Genomic DNA, 19,302 nt, shown 5'->3' on the forward strand with positions numbered 1-19,302 from the left:
CTGCAACTCTCAAAAACAAGGTAATCACAGAAGCATAAACATTGCACTTCCAGCAGTCATACAGCCAGCTGCCTCCACCCACATTCTAGCAGATGATGTGGCTTGAGTTCACATGGCAGTTAGGTCAAGAGTCAAAAAAACAGCATGATCTAAGGCAAGCTCAAACAATCCAGCACCCTCCAGAGCTGTTGGATTACAGCTCCCATTATCTGCAGCATGCAATCTCTCAAGGGTGCCAAGGTTGGGAGGCTGGTCAGAAGGGGTCAACATGACCCCATGGACAGCCCTGAATGGGTGATAAATTAGGAATTTTACGCAGATGTCTTCTCCTGACATTGGTCTATCATTGGTTCACTGGATGCCTCGATTTCTCAGAAACTGAGAACAGCAAATAGTTCTGGTGGTATAACAGTCAGCTTCAGTAAACATGGCATTCTATGGGGGAAAGCAGCATTCACTTAGTCAAATCCTTCATTCAGAGGAGCAAATGATACTGGAAGCTGGAGCAACACCCAAGAGTCATTACATCCTCACAATTCCAATCAGCAGAGCTTTTTCAGGTACGCATGTCCTTCTCCATTTGGGTCAGCAATAAGATATTAAAGTCTCTTGGAGGCCTGCTATAATTTGTTTGCTAAGCATGTTTGATGCTAAGATAGGTACCAACTTCAATGCTATTTTGACTACAGTGCTTGTGAGCATGTCCACTGCAAACTAAGCAAAGTATTATTGGACCTTTCAGTTACTAAAGCCCATGGGACACGGACAACTTACTTGGAAGGCTGTGTCTTACCAGTTGTTTCCTTTGCTCCTCCAGGGACATTACATTAAAGTGCAGTCAGTTGACTGGTTGGGACCAGGAGATAATAATTACACCTTTGTGAGAACAGGTGATCACTCCCAAAAATGGTTCCTCTACTTTGTTTGTTTTTAAGGGTTGCAGAACTGTTTTCCATGGTGATCTGCCCTGCTTTCTCCCAGGTCCAATAGCAGGAAGAGTGTTGTGGTCCCACTTCCTTTCGCTATCACCCTGCTTTTTTCTCTTCATGTTAAGAGTCTCATGGTGTTCTGAAAGATGGTGCTGTACTCTATGGTGGCTTTACTCAGGGTGTCATGGGGTTTTATCTGGTTCCAATTTAAACCACTGAGAAAAGTCACTGCAGGACAGGAAAGAGATATGAAACGCTATTTCTCTGATTAAATTCATGCAAAGCTGCAAAAGTGCTGAACTGGCATTCTGTGATAGGAGGTTTGGATGAGGGCCAATACACTCAAGAGCAATCCAGGCAAGCCAGAAGTTCTTGGGGAAGGGCAGACTGTTTAACCAGGAAGACAAGATACAATGTGTTCTGAATGGAGTTGCATTCCCTTTTGGCATCATATTTGCAAACTATTAAACTCAGCTTTGTTTCTGCAACTTCAAATGACTTCATTCCAACAATGAGCCTTCCTGGTCACGGCCAATCAGCACATTCCAGTCAGATACAGTATGATTACAGTTATCAGTACTGATATCATCTCATTTGATTACTACAATGTGCTATATAGAGAGCTACTTTCTCAAAGCGCTCAAGGACATTAGTTAGCATGAAGGACTGTGGCCAAATTACTGACTGGGGCTAGGTACTTGGACTGTATCTCACAGTTTTTTAAAGGAACTACATCAGCTCCTAATCCATTTCCTGGAATAAGGCACACTACTAGTCTAGTGCTTTAAAGCCGTAAGAACTGCTTGGTCTCATGTGAAACTGCCTGCAGGCTGAGATCCTTTGTAGTGTGTCCCCAATCTTTGGGGACAAGTTAAGATAGGGAGTTTTTGGTCATGGCACCCTGCCCTTGGGATGCTCTCCCCTGGAATGCTCACTGAATGTGGACTGATGTCTATGCAGTGCTTAGTTAAGACCCTTCAGTTTGTCTTGGTATTTTAAATGTCTTCACTGCATTAACAAATGCTTGATTCCTTCTTTTTGGGTAGTCTCCAGAGAGTACCATTGTCTAGTTGGTCAGGTCTGTTTTTCTCTGACCACTCATCTGTCTCATTGGAGCGCATCACAAGCACAAGATCTACACAGTCACGTGTATTTCATCAGGACTGGCCCTGAGATGACCTGTAGAGCCAGTCCATCAACTTAGGCAACACAGCCTCCTACCAACAAACTGCTTCAACATACTGAGCAACACATTCATTCCCATGACTGGCACAACAAGCAAGCTTACGTATTCAATAGCTGGAAGCCTTGGTTATCTGGACAACGTTAATTAGTGCACTCTTACCTCTGAACCACCAGAAGACCAAACCCAAATGCTAGGAAACTGACTGACTGACTGATTTATTTATTTAAAGCTATTATAAACCGTCCCTATACTAGCGTCTTTGGGCAGTTTACAACAAACAAGTAAAATAGAAATTAAAATAGCACAGCATGCAGTATAAAACACATTAAAACCAACTAAACATTAAAATAACAGGAGAATAAAAAGGGTTTTGCCTGGCGCCGAAAAGAAAGGTTGGCACCAGGCGAACCTCTCTGGAGAGCGTATTCATAATCAGGGCAGTGACCTTTTATCACTTCACACATTTGACAGAAATGAAAACAATGGGCTGTTTCCAATGTGGGTCTATTTTAAAGTAGATACATTGAAATGAATGATACTTAAGACAGTCATAGCTAACTTAGTTCCATTTATACAATAAGCCTATTCCCCACTGCTTCAAATCTTAAGAACACTGGAAAACATTGAACGCTGCTGTTTAATACTGGGCTAGAAGGAGCAACATGGCAGATGGCAGCTTTTATGTTTCTAAAAACAAGCAAGTCTCATAGGCAAATGGATAAGGGCGGCATCTTACAGAATCCATTACTGCAAGAAATAAACTGGGTGTTTATAGCATACCAGCATCTAAGGCATACTATATTAGCAAGCAAAAAGCATTTTGCTAGAAAAGTACAGGCCATAGGTTGTCAGGGCAGGTTGTTACTGAGAAATAAACCATCTGGCTAGAAGCAGTCTGGATTCAGATGACACAAAAACCTACTGTAGCTAATTACCTATGACGAGTCGCCATGTCATAATACCCACCCAGACTGATGGCAGACATGTTTGGCAAGTCATGAACGATCTTGCTTCTAGCAAAATTTCACAATGACAACATATTTTGTGCTCCTCATCCTTTACTGGAGATCCATATCTTATAATAATTTTTATTCAAGTACTATATTTGAAGAATATCTACAGATAATTGCCACCAAATGATGAAACCCTGAAGAAAAGCCGAAAGACGTGAAGACATTTATGCCAATGTGAGAAGAGCATGAGGAAAGGGACAAATATTACTATTATATAATTGTTTAGCCCAGTCCAAGGAAAAAGCTATTGAGGTAAGCTAATGATTTAGAGGAACAGAAAGATTAATTCAATATTTTGAAGGGAAGAGATGCTTGTGAAACAAATGTGAACCTTTTGCCAACATCAAAATTTTAATTACACAGGATACCAAAGTAAAGGTCTTACTAGACTTTCAGGAAAATCTTGGCTCCCAACATTTTTGTGGAGTCCAAATGATGACATTTTCTGCCTTTCTGAAAAGGACATGTGGTCCCTACCTAGAAGCAGCATTGAGGGCCTCATTAAAGATGCCCAATAGCACACAGATCCTTCCACTTCAGGGTACTTTGCAGACTGTCAAGAACCCAGAGACTTTTCTGACTGCTGATCTGTCTGAAGCATAACAAAATCACAGGACCTATGTATCCAGATCAAATGCTTTCCTTCAGTTCTCCAACATGTGCAGCAAACTTGAGAGATGGTACTCACATTATGCTCAGCTTTAGAGTCGACAGAAGCCACACAGGTCTCACACACTCAATCTTCTCCAATATTCTACATGCCCCATATTTAGGGTGTACAAATTTATCTTATTTATTTTATTTTAAAAAAAGGTGATTTTTCTCATTTTCATGTGCACTTGTGTCTTTAAAGTCCATATATGCAAACATTTTGTACACTTTTCCCTTTAATGTAATGTATTTGGTAGATTATTTTCATTAGTATGTATAATTAACCACATACTTTGTCCAATTGTACACATTCTTCTGCACATTCTAATTGGAGAATTACATGCAAAATTTGGAAAAATGCATACACCATATAAACTGGCACATAATACAACACTTGTATAAGATGATGTTATTATTTTGGGCTGCTTTTCTGGTGTTTGTCATATGCTGGGTGTATAAGACAACCCCAACTTTTGCTTTTCTATCTTTGATTTCAAGGGTTGTCTTATATGGTGGTATACACAGTGCCTGAATGCTTTCTACTTTAGTACATATATCAGTTTGCAAAGTGCTAATTAATTTCTTTTCTACCCTCCACGTTTTTGGCATGACTTTGAGAAGTACTAAAGAGGATCACAAATTGGTTATGGAAACTGACCAAAGCAATATTTATAAGACATTGGCCACCATACAGATTGGAAAAAGACAGGTAACATCAAAAGATTTGTGGAATCTGTGAAATAAGTACTCATATGGACAATAAAAAATATTCTTTAAAAATTGTTCAGACATTTGCCTTATGAAAGCCAAGGGTGGATACTCTACTTTAAAAAAGAGAGTTCCAGGCTCTGTATAAATGACAGACATTCAATAAGCCTGCATTATAATTCTGTGGGTTTTTTTCTGCTTCTGCTAATCATGGGAAGGATAAGGAGCAAAAAGCCACACAAGGAACAAGAACTATGCTGTGCTCTGAGACACTGGACCTGAAATCAGATCTCCTCTGGTTTGTTTTCCAAGAAAAGAAACGAAAGCACAATGAAATCAGACTTTGAGCGACATAGAAAGTCAACTATCTGACCCAAACAAATCCAAGATCACCACTTTAAAACATTCACCCGTACCCTACTTACCTAATGAAGCACTGTCTTAGGCCACATCTGCAATCTAAAATAACTAGCTATACTTATTTACATTGTACTTTGAGTCAACTGCTCCTTCTGGGACTCCTGCACTAGAGGCGCATCTTGAATTAGCATGCAATGGGTCGCTACAAGTCAACCAGGCTGCCACTAGGGATGCTTCCATGCAGACTACATTTTCAGCAATGGTCCCATAATTGTGTATGTGACCAGCAATCATGGCTTTACCTGTACAAACACCAACACCTGCTCTTATTTTGTCATTTCTCCTCAAATAAACTATTTGAATGGTTAACCTATTGTGCTGCATACAGACCCAGAAAATGCAAACTTTATTCTTTGAACCAACTTCCTCCAACCTTTTACTCTGCAGGTTTGATCCATATGACCCATAATCCTTGGTCAGCTTTGATACCTAGGGATGATGGGAGCTGTAGTTAAAAACATCTGTAGAGCACTTGGTTGGGGAAGGCTGTTTTTCAACCACGGGAATTCAAAATGGGCATAAGTGGCCATTTTAGGCTCCTAATTTATAACCATTACCAATGGCAACTAGGAAAAGGCTATTTTGGGATCCTTCACTGAAAAAAAACAACAAGAACTGGATTTTCAGGAGTTGTAACTACCAGTGATATATGATGGTGGTAGAAGTGTTTTCTGAAGAAAATCTATGAAAATACTACTGGTAGTTAATGGTTGATCATGAAAATACTTTTCCATGGGCCTTGATCCTCCTGTGTCTGGGCAGGGCCACAGTCTTAAGGGGTTCTATGACTCAATGCTCCTCATCACCCTCTCCCCCCACAAAAAGCATATGGTAAAGTTCAGGAAAATGTGTAGTTTTCTATAAATAGATACATATCATAAATGGTAACACAGACACTCTCCTCTCCAAAGTGATGCATCCAAACACAGGTTTGTTTTCTTAATAAGAAGCAGAGTCTGGTCTAGTTTTGGCAGCAAGAATACTGACTGTTATTCTTCTACTTCCAATTATTACATAATCTATTTGATTTGTATACTGGCCATCTGGTACTGGTGATATCCATGTGTGCAGTCATTTGACTGATCACCTGAAATATGCATGTGCAATCAAGAGATTGTTGGCTGCACAGAATTCTGTGGGTCATTCTCCTGCTTTGTTTCTTACCCCTATGCCGAATTTTCCCATAACATTTGATTCTGCTTTTGTGTTCCAAAGAGGATCAGCATGTCTAGTTTTGGTGTGTTATCAATTTCTTCTTGAACACTTGCACTGAAGTTTTTGATGTCTTCTTATTCAGCATCTGTTACTGGAGTGTAGACTTGAATGATGATTATGTTGCCAGATTTTCCTCAAATTCTGGTTGACATTCAGTTGGACTTTGCATTATAGCCCCTACTGGCTGTGCTACATTTTGCCTCAGTATTAAAGCTACGGTTTCTTCTGAGTTTGTCACTTCCAGAGTAAAACACTTACATGTCTGTTTGCCTGACTGAAAATGTCTCACTGCAGTCTTCCTCAGTTTGCTCACACCATTTAACCATTCCATTATTTCTTTTATGGTTTTCAGTTTGCCTTAATTCATACTTCTCACATTCCATGTCCCAGTTGTCATGCAACACTGGACTTAACTTTCACCTTTGTGCCTGTCAGTCACTAAACTTCCTTTTGCCTTTGATCTAATTGCATCAGTAGCAACAGTGCTATCTGTACATTTCCTTTGCTCTTCCCCAGAAGTTACAAAATTGTGTTCTGACCTGGGAATCTCATATTCTGGCACTATATCTTGTTTCATTTTGAACTGTTTCACCATAGGGTTTTCAAAGTAAGAAAATTCAGAAAGGGATTGCCATATTTTTCTTCTGCACAAAGATAGTTTGAGCAGAGCTGCTATTAACTAGAAAAGAGCCTCCTTCAACTACTGCAGCTGCCCAGCAGTTGCCCTTCAGGAATTTCTCTGCCCTCTTCATTGTTCAAGATATCCGTTCGCTTCTGCTGATGTGACCATTCCTTCTGAAAAGGGTGGATAAACTGGTGTCTCAGCTCTCCCCTGGACGACCCTGACTAGAAGTCTGCTCTTAGATTCTCTCAAATCCCTCACCACATTAAGACTGCATCCAAGAGGTGCCTGTGTGTATTAAGCAGTGTCAAAACCAACACACCCAGTATCCAATCTGGAATGATGCCAACTCTGTAAATAATGAATTTGAAATATTGGAGGTACCTTCAAAGTTACCTTCAGTCTATGACAGATAGGACAGAAAGGCTAAAATGCTCCAGATGCTAGGAATCACAAATTATAGCGCATAATCAGAAACTGGGTAGAAAAGAAATACTAGGAACTATATGCCTTTTTAAAGAACAGAAAAGGTTATCATGACAGATGAGGTTGGAACTTTGCCTGCTCATATAGGAAGTATGACACATTTTAACCAAACAGAGCAAACATACCAACCGATAAATACTGATTTTGCAGTCTTCAAATCTAGGCACTATTTTTTAAATATTCCATATTAAGTTTATGCACCAATTAAAATGTTCCATGCAACTCAGCATCTGGCTTTTTATTAATCAAAAGTAAATAATCTATAGCTACATTTTGAGACTACTGAAATAAGCAAGACAACTTACAATTTAATCATTTTTAAAGATAAAAATGTTAGGCAAAGTGAGACAGATGCTTAAAACAGCTAGATTCTTCACCTAGAAAAAAGAAATCTAATGCATCGATACAAGATGGAGAATATATGAGCCAACAATGTGATGCAACTGCAAAAAGGGCAAATGCTATTTTAGGATATACTAATAGAAGTATTACTTCCAAATCATGAAAAGTAGTAGTTCCCCTGTACTTCTCCTATTCAGACCTCATCTAGAATACTGTGTCCAGTTCTGGGCACCAAGATTTAAGAAAGATGCAGAAAAATGAAAAGGGTCAAGAGAACAGCAACAAAAATGAGCCAGGGTTTGGAAACACTGCCCTGTGTGGAGAGACTGAGAAAACTGGGCATCCTCAGACTTGAGAAGAGAAGACTGAGGGGGGATGTGATATCCCTCTATAAGTACCTCAAAGGCTGTCACAAAGAGGAAGGTCAAGAGTGTGGGACATGGCATAATCAAGTCAAGTTCCAACAACCCAGTTTCAGGCTAGATATCAGGAACAGTTTCCTCTGTGTCAGAGCAATAGAACAGTGGAACCATTTGCCTAAAGAGGTCGTGGGCTCTCCCACACGGGTGACATTCAAGACAAAACTGGACAGTCATCTGAGTGGGATGGTGTAAATTGGTGACCTGCAACAGCAGGGAGTCGGCCCCAATGGCCTTCTTGACCCCTTCCAACTCTACTATTCTATGATTCTAAGGTTTTAGATAGAAACTTCCTGGTTAATTTATTACTGTTGATTTTTTTTAATTCTGGGGTGTGGGAGAAAAAGGTACTTCCTGGAATGTCCAGCTCAAATACCAACATCATTTGGTCAGCCTTGTTGCTGTGCACTTTGACTGAAAGGTGGTGGGTGGCACCATTTGCTATTCTGCCTCAAGCAAGAAAATGTCTAGAGCTCAGCCTGGCCTCAGTCCCAACAACAGCAACAACTTAAAAGCAACTGCTTTATTGGATACACGGGAGGGAACTATTAGCTTGTACTACACAGGCATAGTTCTGACTGCTTCTTTGTCCTGGAAGTCTAAGCATTATCTTTCCCAACTCAGAACTTGTTCACACAGCATGGAGATAAACTTTGGAATCCACTGCCAAGGGAAGTGGTGATGGCCACCAATTTGGATGGCTTTAAAAAGGGATTGGACAAATTCATGGAGGACAAGTCTATTCCCTTTACTAAGCACTGATTAGGCTTCAGCTGGAGTACTGTTGTCCAGTTCTGGGTACTGCAGTTTAAGATGCAGACAAGCTGGAAAGGGTTCAGAGGAGGGCAACAAGGATGAAGCAGGGACTGGAAACAAAGCCCTATGAGGAGAGATTGAGGCAATTGGGCATGCTTAGCCTCAAGAATACAAGACTGGCAGTAGATATGATAGCACTCTACAAGTACTTGAAAGGTTATCAGAAAGAGAAAGGACAGGATCTCTTCTCAATCATCCCAGAGTGCAGAATATAGACAAATGGACTCAAGTAACAGAAAGACAGATAGAGAGCAGGAAATTTTTTTGCTAATCATCCCTGTATTGTTCCAATTTTAGTATATGTGCCACTCAGGAAAAATTTATTGACTGTTAAAGCAGTATGACAATGGAATCAATTACCTAGGGAGGTTGTGGGCTCTCCCACACTAGAGGCATTCAAGGTGCAACTGGACAGACATCTGAGAGCCATCTGGTTTAACTCAATGGCCTGCACTAGGCAAAGGGGTTGGACCCAATGGCCTTTTGGCCCCTTCCAGCTATTCTATGATTCTAATGAGAAAACAAGTCCAAGATGGGTGGAAATTTTTTAAAAAAGGAAATTATAAAGAGACAATTACGAACAATTCGAACAAGAAAAAGGGGTAGAAGAAAACAGAAGCAGCCCATGTGGCTTCACGAAAAGCTTAGAGATGCTCTAACAACAAAAAGGGACATGTATAGAAAGTGGAAGGAAGGCCAGACTACAAAGGAAAAATACAGGCAGGAATGTATACAGCACAGAATTGCAGGAATGGTGTCAGGAAGGCTAAAGTTTGAGGCTAGTGAGGCAACAAATACAACAAAAAAGTCTTCTTCATGTATGTCCAAAGTAAAAGACGAAGGGAAGAAATGGGGGTTCAACTACTCAATGTGGATGGCAAAATGATAACAGATGACAAAGAAAAGGCAGCAGTGTTCTATTTCTACTTTGGCTCAGTCTTCTCTCAAAAAAGTATCTAAGACTTTCCTGATGAAGGGGAAGTACAAGCTGAAAGAGCAGGATGGCAGCTCAAGACTGAGAGGCAAATGGTCAAGGATCATCTAACTGGGTTGAATAAGTTTAAATCTCCAGGGTCCAGTGAATTTCATCCCAGAGCCATAAAGGAGCTGGCAGAAGAAATCTTAGAAGCACCCTCTATTAACTTTGAGAAATCATTGAGGACAGAAGTCCTGACTGGGGAAGGGCTAATGTTGCCCTTAATTTCAACAAAGAAAAAGTAGAAGAACCTGGGAACTATAGATGAGTCAGCCTGACATCAATCTCTGGGAAAATTCTGGAGCAGATTAGAAACCCGTCATTCTGCAAACACCTTGAAAACAATGCAGGGGGCTGGACCCAATGACCCTTCCAACTCTACTATTCTATGATTCTAACCCAGCAAAACTGATGGAAGTGCCAATTTCAGATGAGCTTTTGTTCCAGCACGCAATATTGAAATAGGTGCTTTCCTTAGACAAGGGTAGGGCAGAACATAGACTAGGGTCTACTCATATAGATTTCTTAGTGATTTGTGGGGTGGTTGGGTGGAAGCTTTTTAGTTGTACACAGTTGCTGCAAAAATAAACATGTGGGAGGGTACAGGATGCTAGGAAAAATCAAGAACAAAGTAGGTCCCAGAACACTGATTTCTGACCATCCATGCCTAGACTACAGCTAGTAATCCCAAGTGTTTACTAAATACTGTTCTCCCTGAATTACACTTTCAGTATACTTGACTGAATGCAAGGTGAGTCATAAACAAGTCAGCAGGAAGTCAATCATCTGCCAGCCAACAGACAACACAGATCCCCACAACACCAGTAATATTGACTCACACCTACCATTTCAACCTTCCAAAGTAGCCATGGTACAAAACTGACTTACACATGAATGTTAAATGCTCAGCTCCCCCCAGTGGTCCCAGATCTCTTCCTCCTAAACAACAACTGGTATCAAGCCTGGGCCCTTTCTGCTATACAGTTGAGTACACCGGGCTTCTTCCTTCACAGAATGCAGACATTATATTAAAACATTTGCATTCCAACCTAATTATAGTTTGGGTGGCTCCCAAACTTGCTGTTTATTTGCCGGAGTGATTGTTTACTGGACCAGTTTTGCTTTTGTGACTGGATTTCCCTTATGTTGTCATTGGTTGCCTTGAGCATTCTGGAGAAATGGCAGGATACTGAGAATGTATTCCTGAAACTGTGGATCACTGCCTTTTCTTTAGCTGCATTAGGAACACAAGATACATATGCAACTTTGTTTAGTCATGATCCTGAATCAAAACTCAGGAAGGGAGCTAGAAGTAAGCTGTGTGGGGTGGGGGAAAGTCTTGCCACATAGCTACGAGAATAAGTTGATAGGCCTCACAATCTACTTGCCCTGGATCTAAGAAAAAGCTTGTGCCAGTATTGCTTAGTTGGCATATGTAACCAAAACAGAGACCCTGACAATCTGAGATAACAGCCGCTGGAGGGAGCACACACACACACTGGCTGCCTTGAGTGTATCTACAACACCATATCGGCTTAGGACTTAATGGAAGTAAGTTTACCAACACAGCACAGAAATGTACGAGGGGGAGAGGACAAAGTGATGGAAGGCTGAAGAAATAATTGCACAGTCAAGTACACAAAGCCACGCCTCTGTAAAAGCTGTGATACTCCCAAACAGCTATTACACCTCATTTCCAGGTTCGCAAGTTACGAACACCAACAGAAATTTCCAATTCATTCAAAAGCAGGCATTGAAAAAGTAGGGTGGGGTGGAAAATCCCTTTTACCACTCTTTAACTACCCCGCTTACGGACATAAGGAAAACGGTGATTCAAGAACTGAGTAGTTCAGCTGTGAAGCAACCCTGATCTTGTCATCTTCGCGAGATTCATACTTGCGCAGCCCTGCTCCTCCTCCCTCTCCCTGACAGGGTAAAGGTTCAAAACAAGAAACCGCTCCGACGAAGCTAAAGCTGGTACTTTTTCCGCGTCTTGGTTTCGGAGCCGTGACGGAAAACAGGACGGATCATAGACGATGAAGCCGCGACTCAACCTTTACCCTCGGTGAAGACTGCCGACCGGAGAAACTTCCTAAAGCAGACAAGCCGAGAGCAGAACAAGAATTCCGCCGACCCCGCCAGGCCAGGCCCAGAGGGGAGCTGCAGGAGCCAAGAGGCAAGCGGGCAGTCCCTCCTGAAGCCGGCAGGAGCATCCAGCCTCACCTTGGGTCTGTGCAGCCACCTCCGGACAGCAGCGGGCAGCATGGCTCAGGCTGGGCGCGCAGCAGCCAGGGAAAGCGCCCTCACCCTCTTGCGTCCCAGCTAACACACCTGAGCTCTCTGCGCTTTCCGCCCAAGGCTGCGCTTTAGCCCCGCCCCGGGGTGGGGCAGGACGGAGAGGCTAACTCCCGAGACGGGACACTCTGGCACTTGGCTCCGCCCAGGGGCGGGGCTACCGCCCTCTCCCCGGTCAGCATTCGTGGTGCTGGGACGGGCTTCCCCGGGTGGCGCTAGGCAGGATTGGCAGGGCCTTCGCGGGGTCTCATGTGTTTGCTTGCAGCCTCGGAGCGACTGGGTCGGGTCTCCGCCCAGCTGGGCGGCTTGAGGACAGCGGCGGTTCCATGCGAGACGTGCGGCGAGAAACCGGATCGGCCGGGCGAGGCACCATCCGCACACACGTCCGCGACCTTCCGCTGGATGGCTCTGAGTCTGGGAAGCGAGAGGTTGCGCTGTCCGACCCCTTTCTTTAATAAATATTTAATGCATTTATAAATATATAATATCCATGTAATACATATATATTAATATATTTACATATAAATTTTGATATTCAATAACTATTAAAAATCAGGCTCCAAGCCCAAACTTCTCACCTTGCCTTTTCCTGTTTGCAGAAGAGCGCAAGTGCAGCTTGAGCGGGTTAGCTCCTCTGAGTTCTTTGGAGTATCGGTGATCTTGTGACAGGGCCTCAGCTTGGGCGGTATATATTAAGTAGCAATGGAAGGCTTGTATAAGCCCCTTTGACTGTATGAGCAACCATTCCAGATGGGTTGAGACAGGATGATATGTATTTCTCTTTTCGTTTGTACAATTTAAGCTTCCTCAACCTGGCGCCCTCCCCCGGCATACTGGACTACAACACCCATCACCTCAGCCAGTCCTTGCTGGTAGAGGGATGACAGGAGATGTGATCCAACACATCTGACAGGCATCTGGTACCCATGGCAGTGTGCAGAGGGTTTCCCAGATGGCCTCTCATCCAGGGACTGACTGACCAGCTTCAGCCCTACTTAGTTCAATGTGAGGCTTTTCCTGTAAGTGTCTTCTGACCATGCCCTATGACCTGCCTCCAGCATTAAAGTTCATTGTGTACTTTTTAAAAAGCTCATTCCTTATTTCCCATTACAACTACAGTAATATTATTAATGGAGGGTAATTAATAATGTCTTACCATCGGAGATTCATTTCCTACTCTGCTGAGTTTTTGGCACTGGACAAAAACATTCCTTTTCCGATGCACTTAGGGCACCACTTAGATTTTTTTACATCAATTTGCACTGGTTTTAATTTGCTAACTGAAGTTTTATTGTTGTTGATTATTTGTGTCTTTATCTTGTGTATTTCTTTTTATGTAAACCATCTTGAGATTTTATAATAGACTATATATAAGAATTTTAATTAATTAATTAATTATACATTGTATTATTTTATTCATGTTGCCTATTGGTAATTTTGTTGTCATGGCTGCCCATAAAGCATGATGCTAATGGGCACCCTTTAAACAAATTAAACAAATGAACAAATAAATAAAACGATCAACCATGGCTACAGCTTTTAATTCTTTTATTAAAGGAAAGGGATTTGTTCCTTTGGGATGCATACCTACTAGTGCATGGGTTTATTTCATTTAAACTATAGCCTTCTGCATAAATTGCAGGGAGCTGGAACAAGACCAGGGTACTTCCAACTATGTATCTGAAACATGAGAGAAGAGCACTCTGGAAAGTGCACCTGCTGGATTTCTGTCTTGATTATAAAGGAAAGAAAAGCAAGATTAAAGGAGGAATCTACTGGATTGCTGATCCCTTATCTGAAATAAGCTCATGCCCACTCTGTGACCATTCTGCCAGATGATGCTCAGAGAGGGCAGAAGAGAGAGATCGCCTGAGGGAGGAATTTTATCATAATAGTAATATAGGCATAGTTGAGAGTCTACATCAACTGTCTCCAGCCTGATGTTCTCTAGATGTGTAGCACCACATGCTCAACTGGGCTCTTGCTCGCCAGCAGTTCTTGCATTCTGACACGGGCTGTATGGAGATTAGCTGTCGAGACTCCGTCAGATGAAAAGGCTGCCTTTAAAGTGCTCTGAAGCACTATCATATGCTATGGAGTTGACCTTCTGACCTAGCTCAACACATTCACCAGGCACAAGGTTCTTCTACCCATCCCACCAAACAATTACATTTTAAGAGTTAATTCACATGCTGGCACTATTTTGTTCTGCAGCCAATCCTTCAGTTCACGGTGGGGAGTAATATGCAGTACACACGCAAACAAAATGTTGCTTTCTTTAAATGATGACTGCTGGTATGTTTGGTAAGCAACCATACAGTATGTATTCTTTAACAATGCTAGGTAAGGTTACGTGGTTTTGAAATACTTGCTGCTGTGCAAGACCAAACCTGATATCTTTCTATCCTCCCATAGATGGTGCATGAAAACTAAGCCTGTAACATTTCCTCAAATTGTCATGCAATTGTTGTTTTGGGCATTCTGCTGCCAATTTGTTGGCCAACTGCATGTTTTACAGATAGCAATAGGCAAAGAGAAGAGCTGGTGCGGCTGTTACTGTGGTGTTATAAACAGTCACTTCTGCTTCCTGTTTAAACTGTCATGGGCACCTGCTAAGGGGTCAGGTCCTCAGAGAATACAATGCATTGATAATAAAAGTGCAAGTAATAAGGCTGCTGGATATATTAATCTAGCTGTATTTATAGTGTGTATATACTACATTTATGCAAAATATTGAAATAGTTCAGTATTAATATGCTGCTTCTTGTTTTCCAAGGCACTATGTTAGAAAAACCCAGCTCACTGGACACCAGCTGGAGGAAAGGACCCAGGAGATACAGCCAGCTGTAAACATACACCCTTTCTTCATATGTCTTAATTAGAGCTGGCAAAAATGGCTTCCTTCCCTTTGTCAGATACTCTCAGCTTGCTCTTTGAGATTCCTGTAATTGCTTCAACTAGTTTAAAGCAATATGTAAAAAAAAAAAAAAAAACCTCTCAAATTGAGAAACAACAAAAAATTCATTTTAGAATTGTCCTGGCTAGCTCAAACCTTGAAGAATAGTCCGTGGGTTAAAATGCTGGCAATTAAAATAATAATAATAATCTCCCTTTCCCCTAGAGGTTTTTCCTGTCATCTTTTCTTACCTACAAAAGCTTCTGCTTTTGAAGGTAAGACGCTTAAGAGATACCACTAAAATAAATAATGTGATGGGGCTTTCATAACACTATAGGCAAGACTAGAGCTGACTTTCTAACAATACCTTTTGGCTACCCAAATACTGATATAAACAACTAGTTAACTTACTGTAGAAGTATGTGGTGGGTACCTGAAACTCGTAACGTGAGACTGTTATGTCAATAGTCAGGGCATTAAGATGGTTTATGAGAAATGATGTCATAAACCAGCCTCTCCTACCTTGAATCCCTGCAAATGTTTTGGACTCCCAATTCCCATCAGGCCCAAAAAACATAGCCAATAATCAGGATGCTGGAAACTTTAGGCCAAAACTTCTGGCAAGAATCAGGTTAGAAATGGCTGCTATAGGTCCTCAGTTGTTCAAAAATACAACTTAGGCTGCAGCTCTATACATACATACTTGGGAGTAAACTCCACTGGGACTTATTCTGAGAAGGTATGCATTGCACAGCTACAAAGACTTGGGGAAGTGGTCACATGTTCAGGTATTGTTTTTGAAGCAAATTTTCTCCACTAATCTCACACTCAACCAATTAACTTCAGCCATCTAACCATACTGGGAGGATGGACATCAAAATGGCAAATGTGGGTCAGCAGAAGTCAGTGTAAAATGTTGCAGCTAAAAATCCTGATTTATTTATTTATTGCGCTTAGATCCTGCCTTTCTCCTTGCAAAGAGCCCAAGGCAGCTTACAAAGAGCCTCCTCTTCATCCACTCCATTTTATCTGCACAACAACCCTATGAGGTAGGCTGGACTGCGAGTCTGTGACTGACCCAAGTCACTCAATTAACTTCATGGCTGAGTAGGGACAAGAACTCAGATCTCCTGAGTCCCAGTCCAGCACTCTAACCACGAAACACATGGGCTCATATATATGCTGAAGAGATGTGAACTAGCAGTAACTGACCAAGAAAGAGTTGTGGTAGGCAGCTCAATGAAAAGATAGTCCCTGCTTTTATGTGAATATGTAAGGCTATCACATCTGGAATACCAGGTGTGGTTCCGGTCACCACACCTGAGAAAGGATATTGTAGAATTGGAAGATGTGCAAACAAGGGCAACTGATCAAGAGCCTGGAACAACTCTCAGGAAAGGTCACAACATCTGTGATTAAGGCTCTCCTCTTACTCATCTCTCTTCTAAGCTAGAGGAGACATGATAGAGGTGTACAAAGCTGTGCATGACATGGAAGAAGTGAGCAGGGAGACCTTTTCCCTTTCATATTATTAGGATTTGGGGTCATCCCTTGGTGGGAGATTCAGGACAGATAAGGGTGATTGCCGCCATTTTGGATGGTTTTAAAAGGGGATTGGACACATTCCTGGAGTGGGGAGATATCAATGGCTACAAGTCTGACAGCTTTATGTTGCCTCTAGTATTGTATATCAGTTGCTGGAGAACATAGGCATAACGGTGCTGTTGCACTTGTGTCCTGCTTGTAAGTTTCCAGGGACCACTAGTTGGCCACTGTGTGAACAAAATGTCTAAACTTAATTATTAGTCTAATACAACACAGCTCTTCTAACAAGGTCATTCCTTATATAATAGATAGAAAGTGAGTTCCATTATTTTCTACATATTAGCCTTGGCTGCCATGATTTTCAGATAACCACAGATGGACCACCGAAATCAACACAGACTTAAGGACATGATCCTACCATGTTTAGACAGAAAAAAATTCAACAACTTCCAGCTATGCTGGCCGGGGCATACCTTAAGAGCTGTAGTACTTTTTCTGTCTAAACCTCCATAGGATTCCACTTATAGATTAACTTAGCCCAGTCACTGGTGAGTCTCTTGCCAAAATCCTGACTCTGTTTAAAGACAAGGGGATGATCCTGAGTAAGCAACTAGCATATTGTGTTACAATTCAAAAGACTAAAAAAGTAAGAAGACCACCTGAGCTCTAACATCTTGAAATAAATCTTTACTATTTACTTTTTTTACTAAGAAAGTTTTACTAAAACAAAACTTTACTATTACTATGTATCATGTATGTACAGGTGACAGCCTTTAACAATACACATAACTAGCAGTCCTAGAGAGGTGGCCATGTTTGTTTGCAAAAACAAAACGAGTAGAGTTCTGTGGTAACTTAATTCAGGGCACAATTCTATGCATATTTTGTCGTTGCTCTGTGCCATCAAGTCATCTCTGACGTATGGTGTCCTTATGAATGAAAGTCCTCCAGATCCAGAATGTCTTATCCATGACATCCCTGCTTAGCTGTTCTAAATTCAAGGCTCTGACTTATGGAATCTTATTTGCTCTTTTCTTCTTCTGCCTTTGACTTTCATTAGTATGATTGTCTTCTCCAGTGAGGTTTGGCTTCTTATCATGTGCTCAAAGTATGACAGTCTTAGCTTTAACAATTTTTTTTAATCACTTGACTTGATCTTGAACCTACTTGTTCAAAAAGCTCTCCTCAAGCACCATGTTTTGAATGCATCATTTTTCTTCCTGTCAGCTTTCTTCTCTGTTCAGCTTTCATACCCATACACAGTGATAAGGAATACAATGGCATGAATGATCTTGGCCTTGGTCTCCAGTGAAACAGCCTTACATTTGATGATCTCTTCTAGTTCCTTCACTGGTGCCCTTCCAAGTCTCAGTCTTCTTCGATTTTCTTGGCTGCAATCTTCCTTTGAATTGACAACTGAGCCAAGGTATACAAAATCTTTCACAATTTTTATTTCTTTCAAAAATTTCATTGTTGACAGTAATGTTCTGTAATTCTTCTGTAATCAAGATTTGATTTTCCTAATGTTCAGCTACAGTCCTGCTTTTGTACTTTCTTCATTTTCATCAGGAATTGTTTCAAGTCATTGCTGCTTTCTGCCAGTGATATGGTATTATCTGCATATCTTAAGCTGTTGATGAGCCTTCTGTCAATTTTCACTCCTTCCTCTGATCCTAATCCAGTTTTTCTTATAATATGTTCTGTGTATAGATTGCTTAGATAGGAAGGTACTATACAGCTCTCTCTTTGCCTGTAAGAAACCTTTCTGTTTCTTTATATTGTGTCCTATCAGTAGCTTCTTGTCCACCATACAGGTTACGCATCAGGAAAATCCAATGTGGAGGTACCCTCATTTCTTTCTGGACCATGCAAAGCTTCTTGTGATACATGAAGTCAAAGTTTTGGTATAGTCTATAAAGCATAGATTGGTCACCTTCTGAAATCCTTTGTTGTGCTTGAGTAGCCAAGATATATTTGCAGTATGATCTTGTGTGCATCTTCCTTTTCAGAATTCAGGTTGAACATCCAGCATTTCTCACTTCATATAAGGTAATATTCTTTGTTGCAACACTTTCAGCATCACTATCCTTATGTGAGAAATTAGTGCAATGGTCCTATGGTTGCTGCTATGCATATTTAGGCAGAAAAAATGTCCTACAACTACAAGCACTCTGCTTCTGTATTCAGGTTTAGGCTGAGGAGATCTTTAAGGGACACTCCAGAATGAAAGAGTTGATAAAGTCTAGTTTAGCAAGTTTGATTCTGTTCTCAATCAAAGACGATTGTGTTATCAGCAATGACCACTGTTGTGAATGTTAATTCTGCTTATCTTGTATACATTTGAGGTTTACAGAGAAATGTCACAATGTACTTTTCGAACTTCATGGCTTTGAGTCCTATTGTTCTTTTCTCCCAATCTCAGTACCTATGTCTACAGCTGCTAACAGAAGACACTTCCAGGATCTGACAAAGTGCATACTGCAACAGACATGTTAATCTTTACGTGTGAATGTTGAGACAGAAAAAAGTGGTAGCATTCACCAGCCAGCTTGGCTTTTTTCTGTTTCAACATTAAGATTGCGGTCTGAGAGTACCATGAGGCTGTCTAATAAGGCAACACCTTTGGTGGAAACAGCCCTTTAGCAAAAAGTAAACACATATTACAAGTTTTACCGATCTAAGCTAGTGCCTGTCAGTATATGGTTTTGCAATAGGACATTTCTAAGCCACTTTTTTTCATTCATTCAGCAGAAGGAGCCAAGCCTTGAGGCTGCCCAGAAATC

At 41.3% G+C, this 19,302-nt stretch overlaps 1 protein-coding gene across 2 annotated transcripts in view; it reads right to left on the minus strand.

Moving 5' to 3' along the window:
• Positions 1 to 12,113, minus strand: part of LOC123033950 (lateral signaling target protein 2 homolog) — a 37,322-nt gene extending 25,209 nt beyond the window's left edge. For both annotated transcript variants that reach the window (XM_044450918.1, XM_044450917.1), the window contains exon 1: positions 12,007 to 12,113. In XM_044450918.1, the coding sequence (XP_044306853.1) occupies positions 12,007 to 12,048 (42 nt within the window). In that variant the 5' untranslated portion in view covers positions 12,049 to 12,113. The remainder of the gene's footprint in view (positions 1 to 12,006) is intronic.
• Between the last annotated feature and the right edge of the window lie 7,189 nt (positions 12,114 to 19,302).

This window comes from Varanus komodoensis, unplaced genomic scaffold (genome assembly GCF_004798865.1).
Source record: "Varanus komodoensis strain SLA01 unplaced genomic scaffold, ASM479886v1 scaffold6_1, whole genome shotgun sequence".
In the NCBI taxonomy this organism is placed as follows: domain Eukaryota; kingdom Metazoa; phylum Chordata; class Lepidosauria; order Squamata; family Varanidae; genus Varanus; species Varanus komodoensis.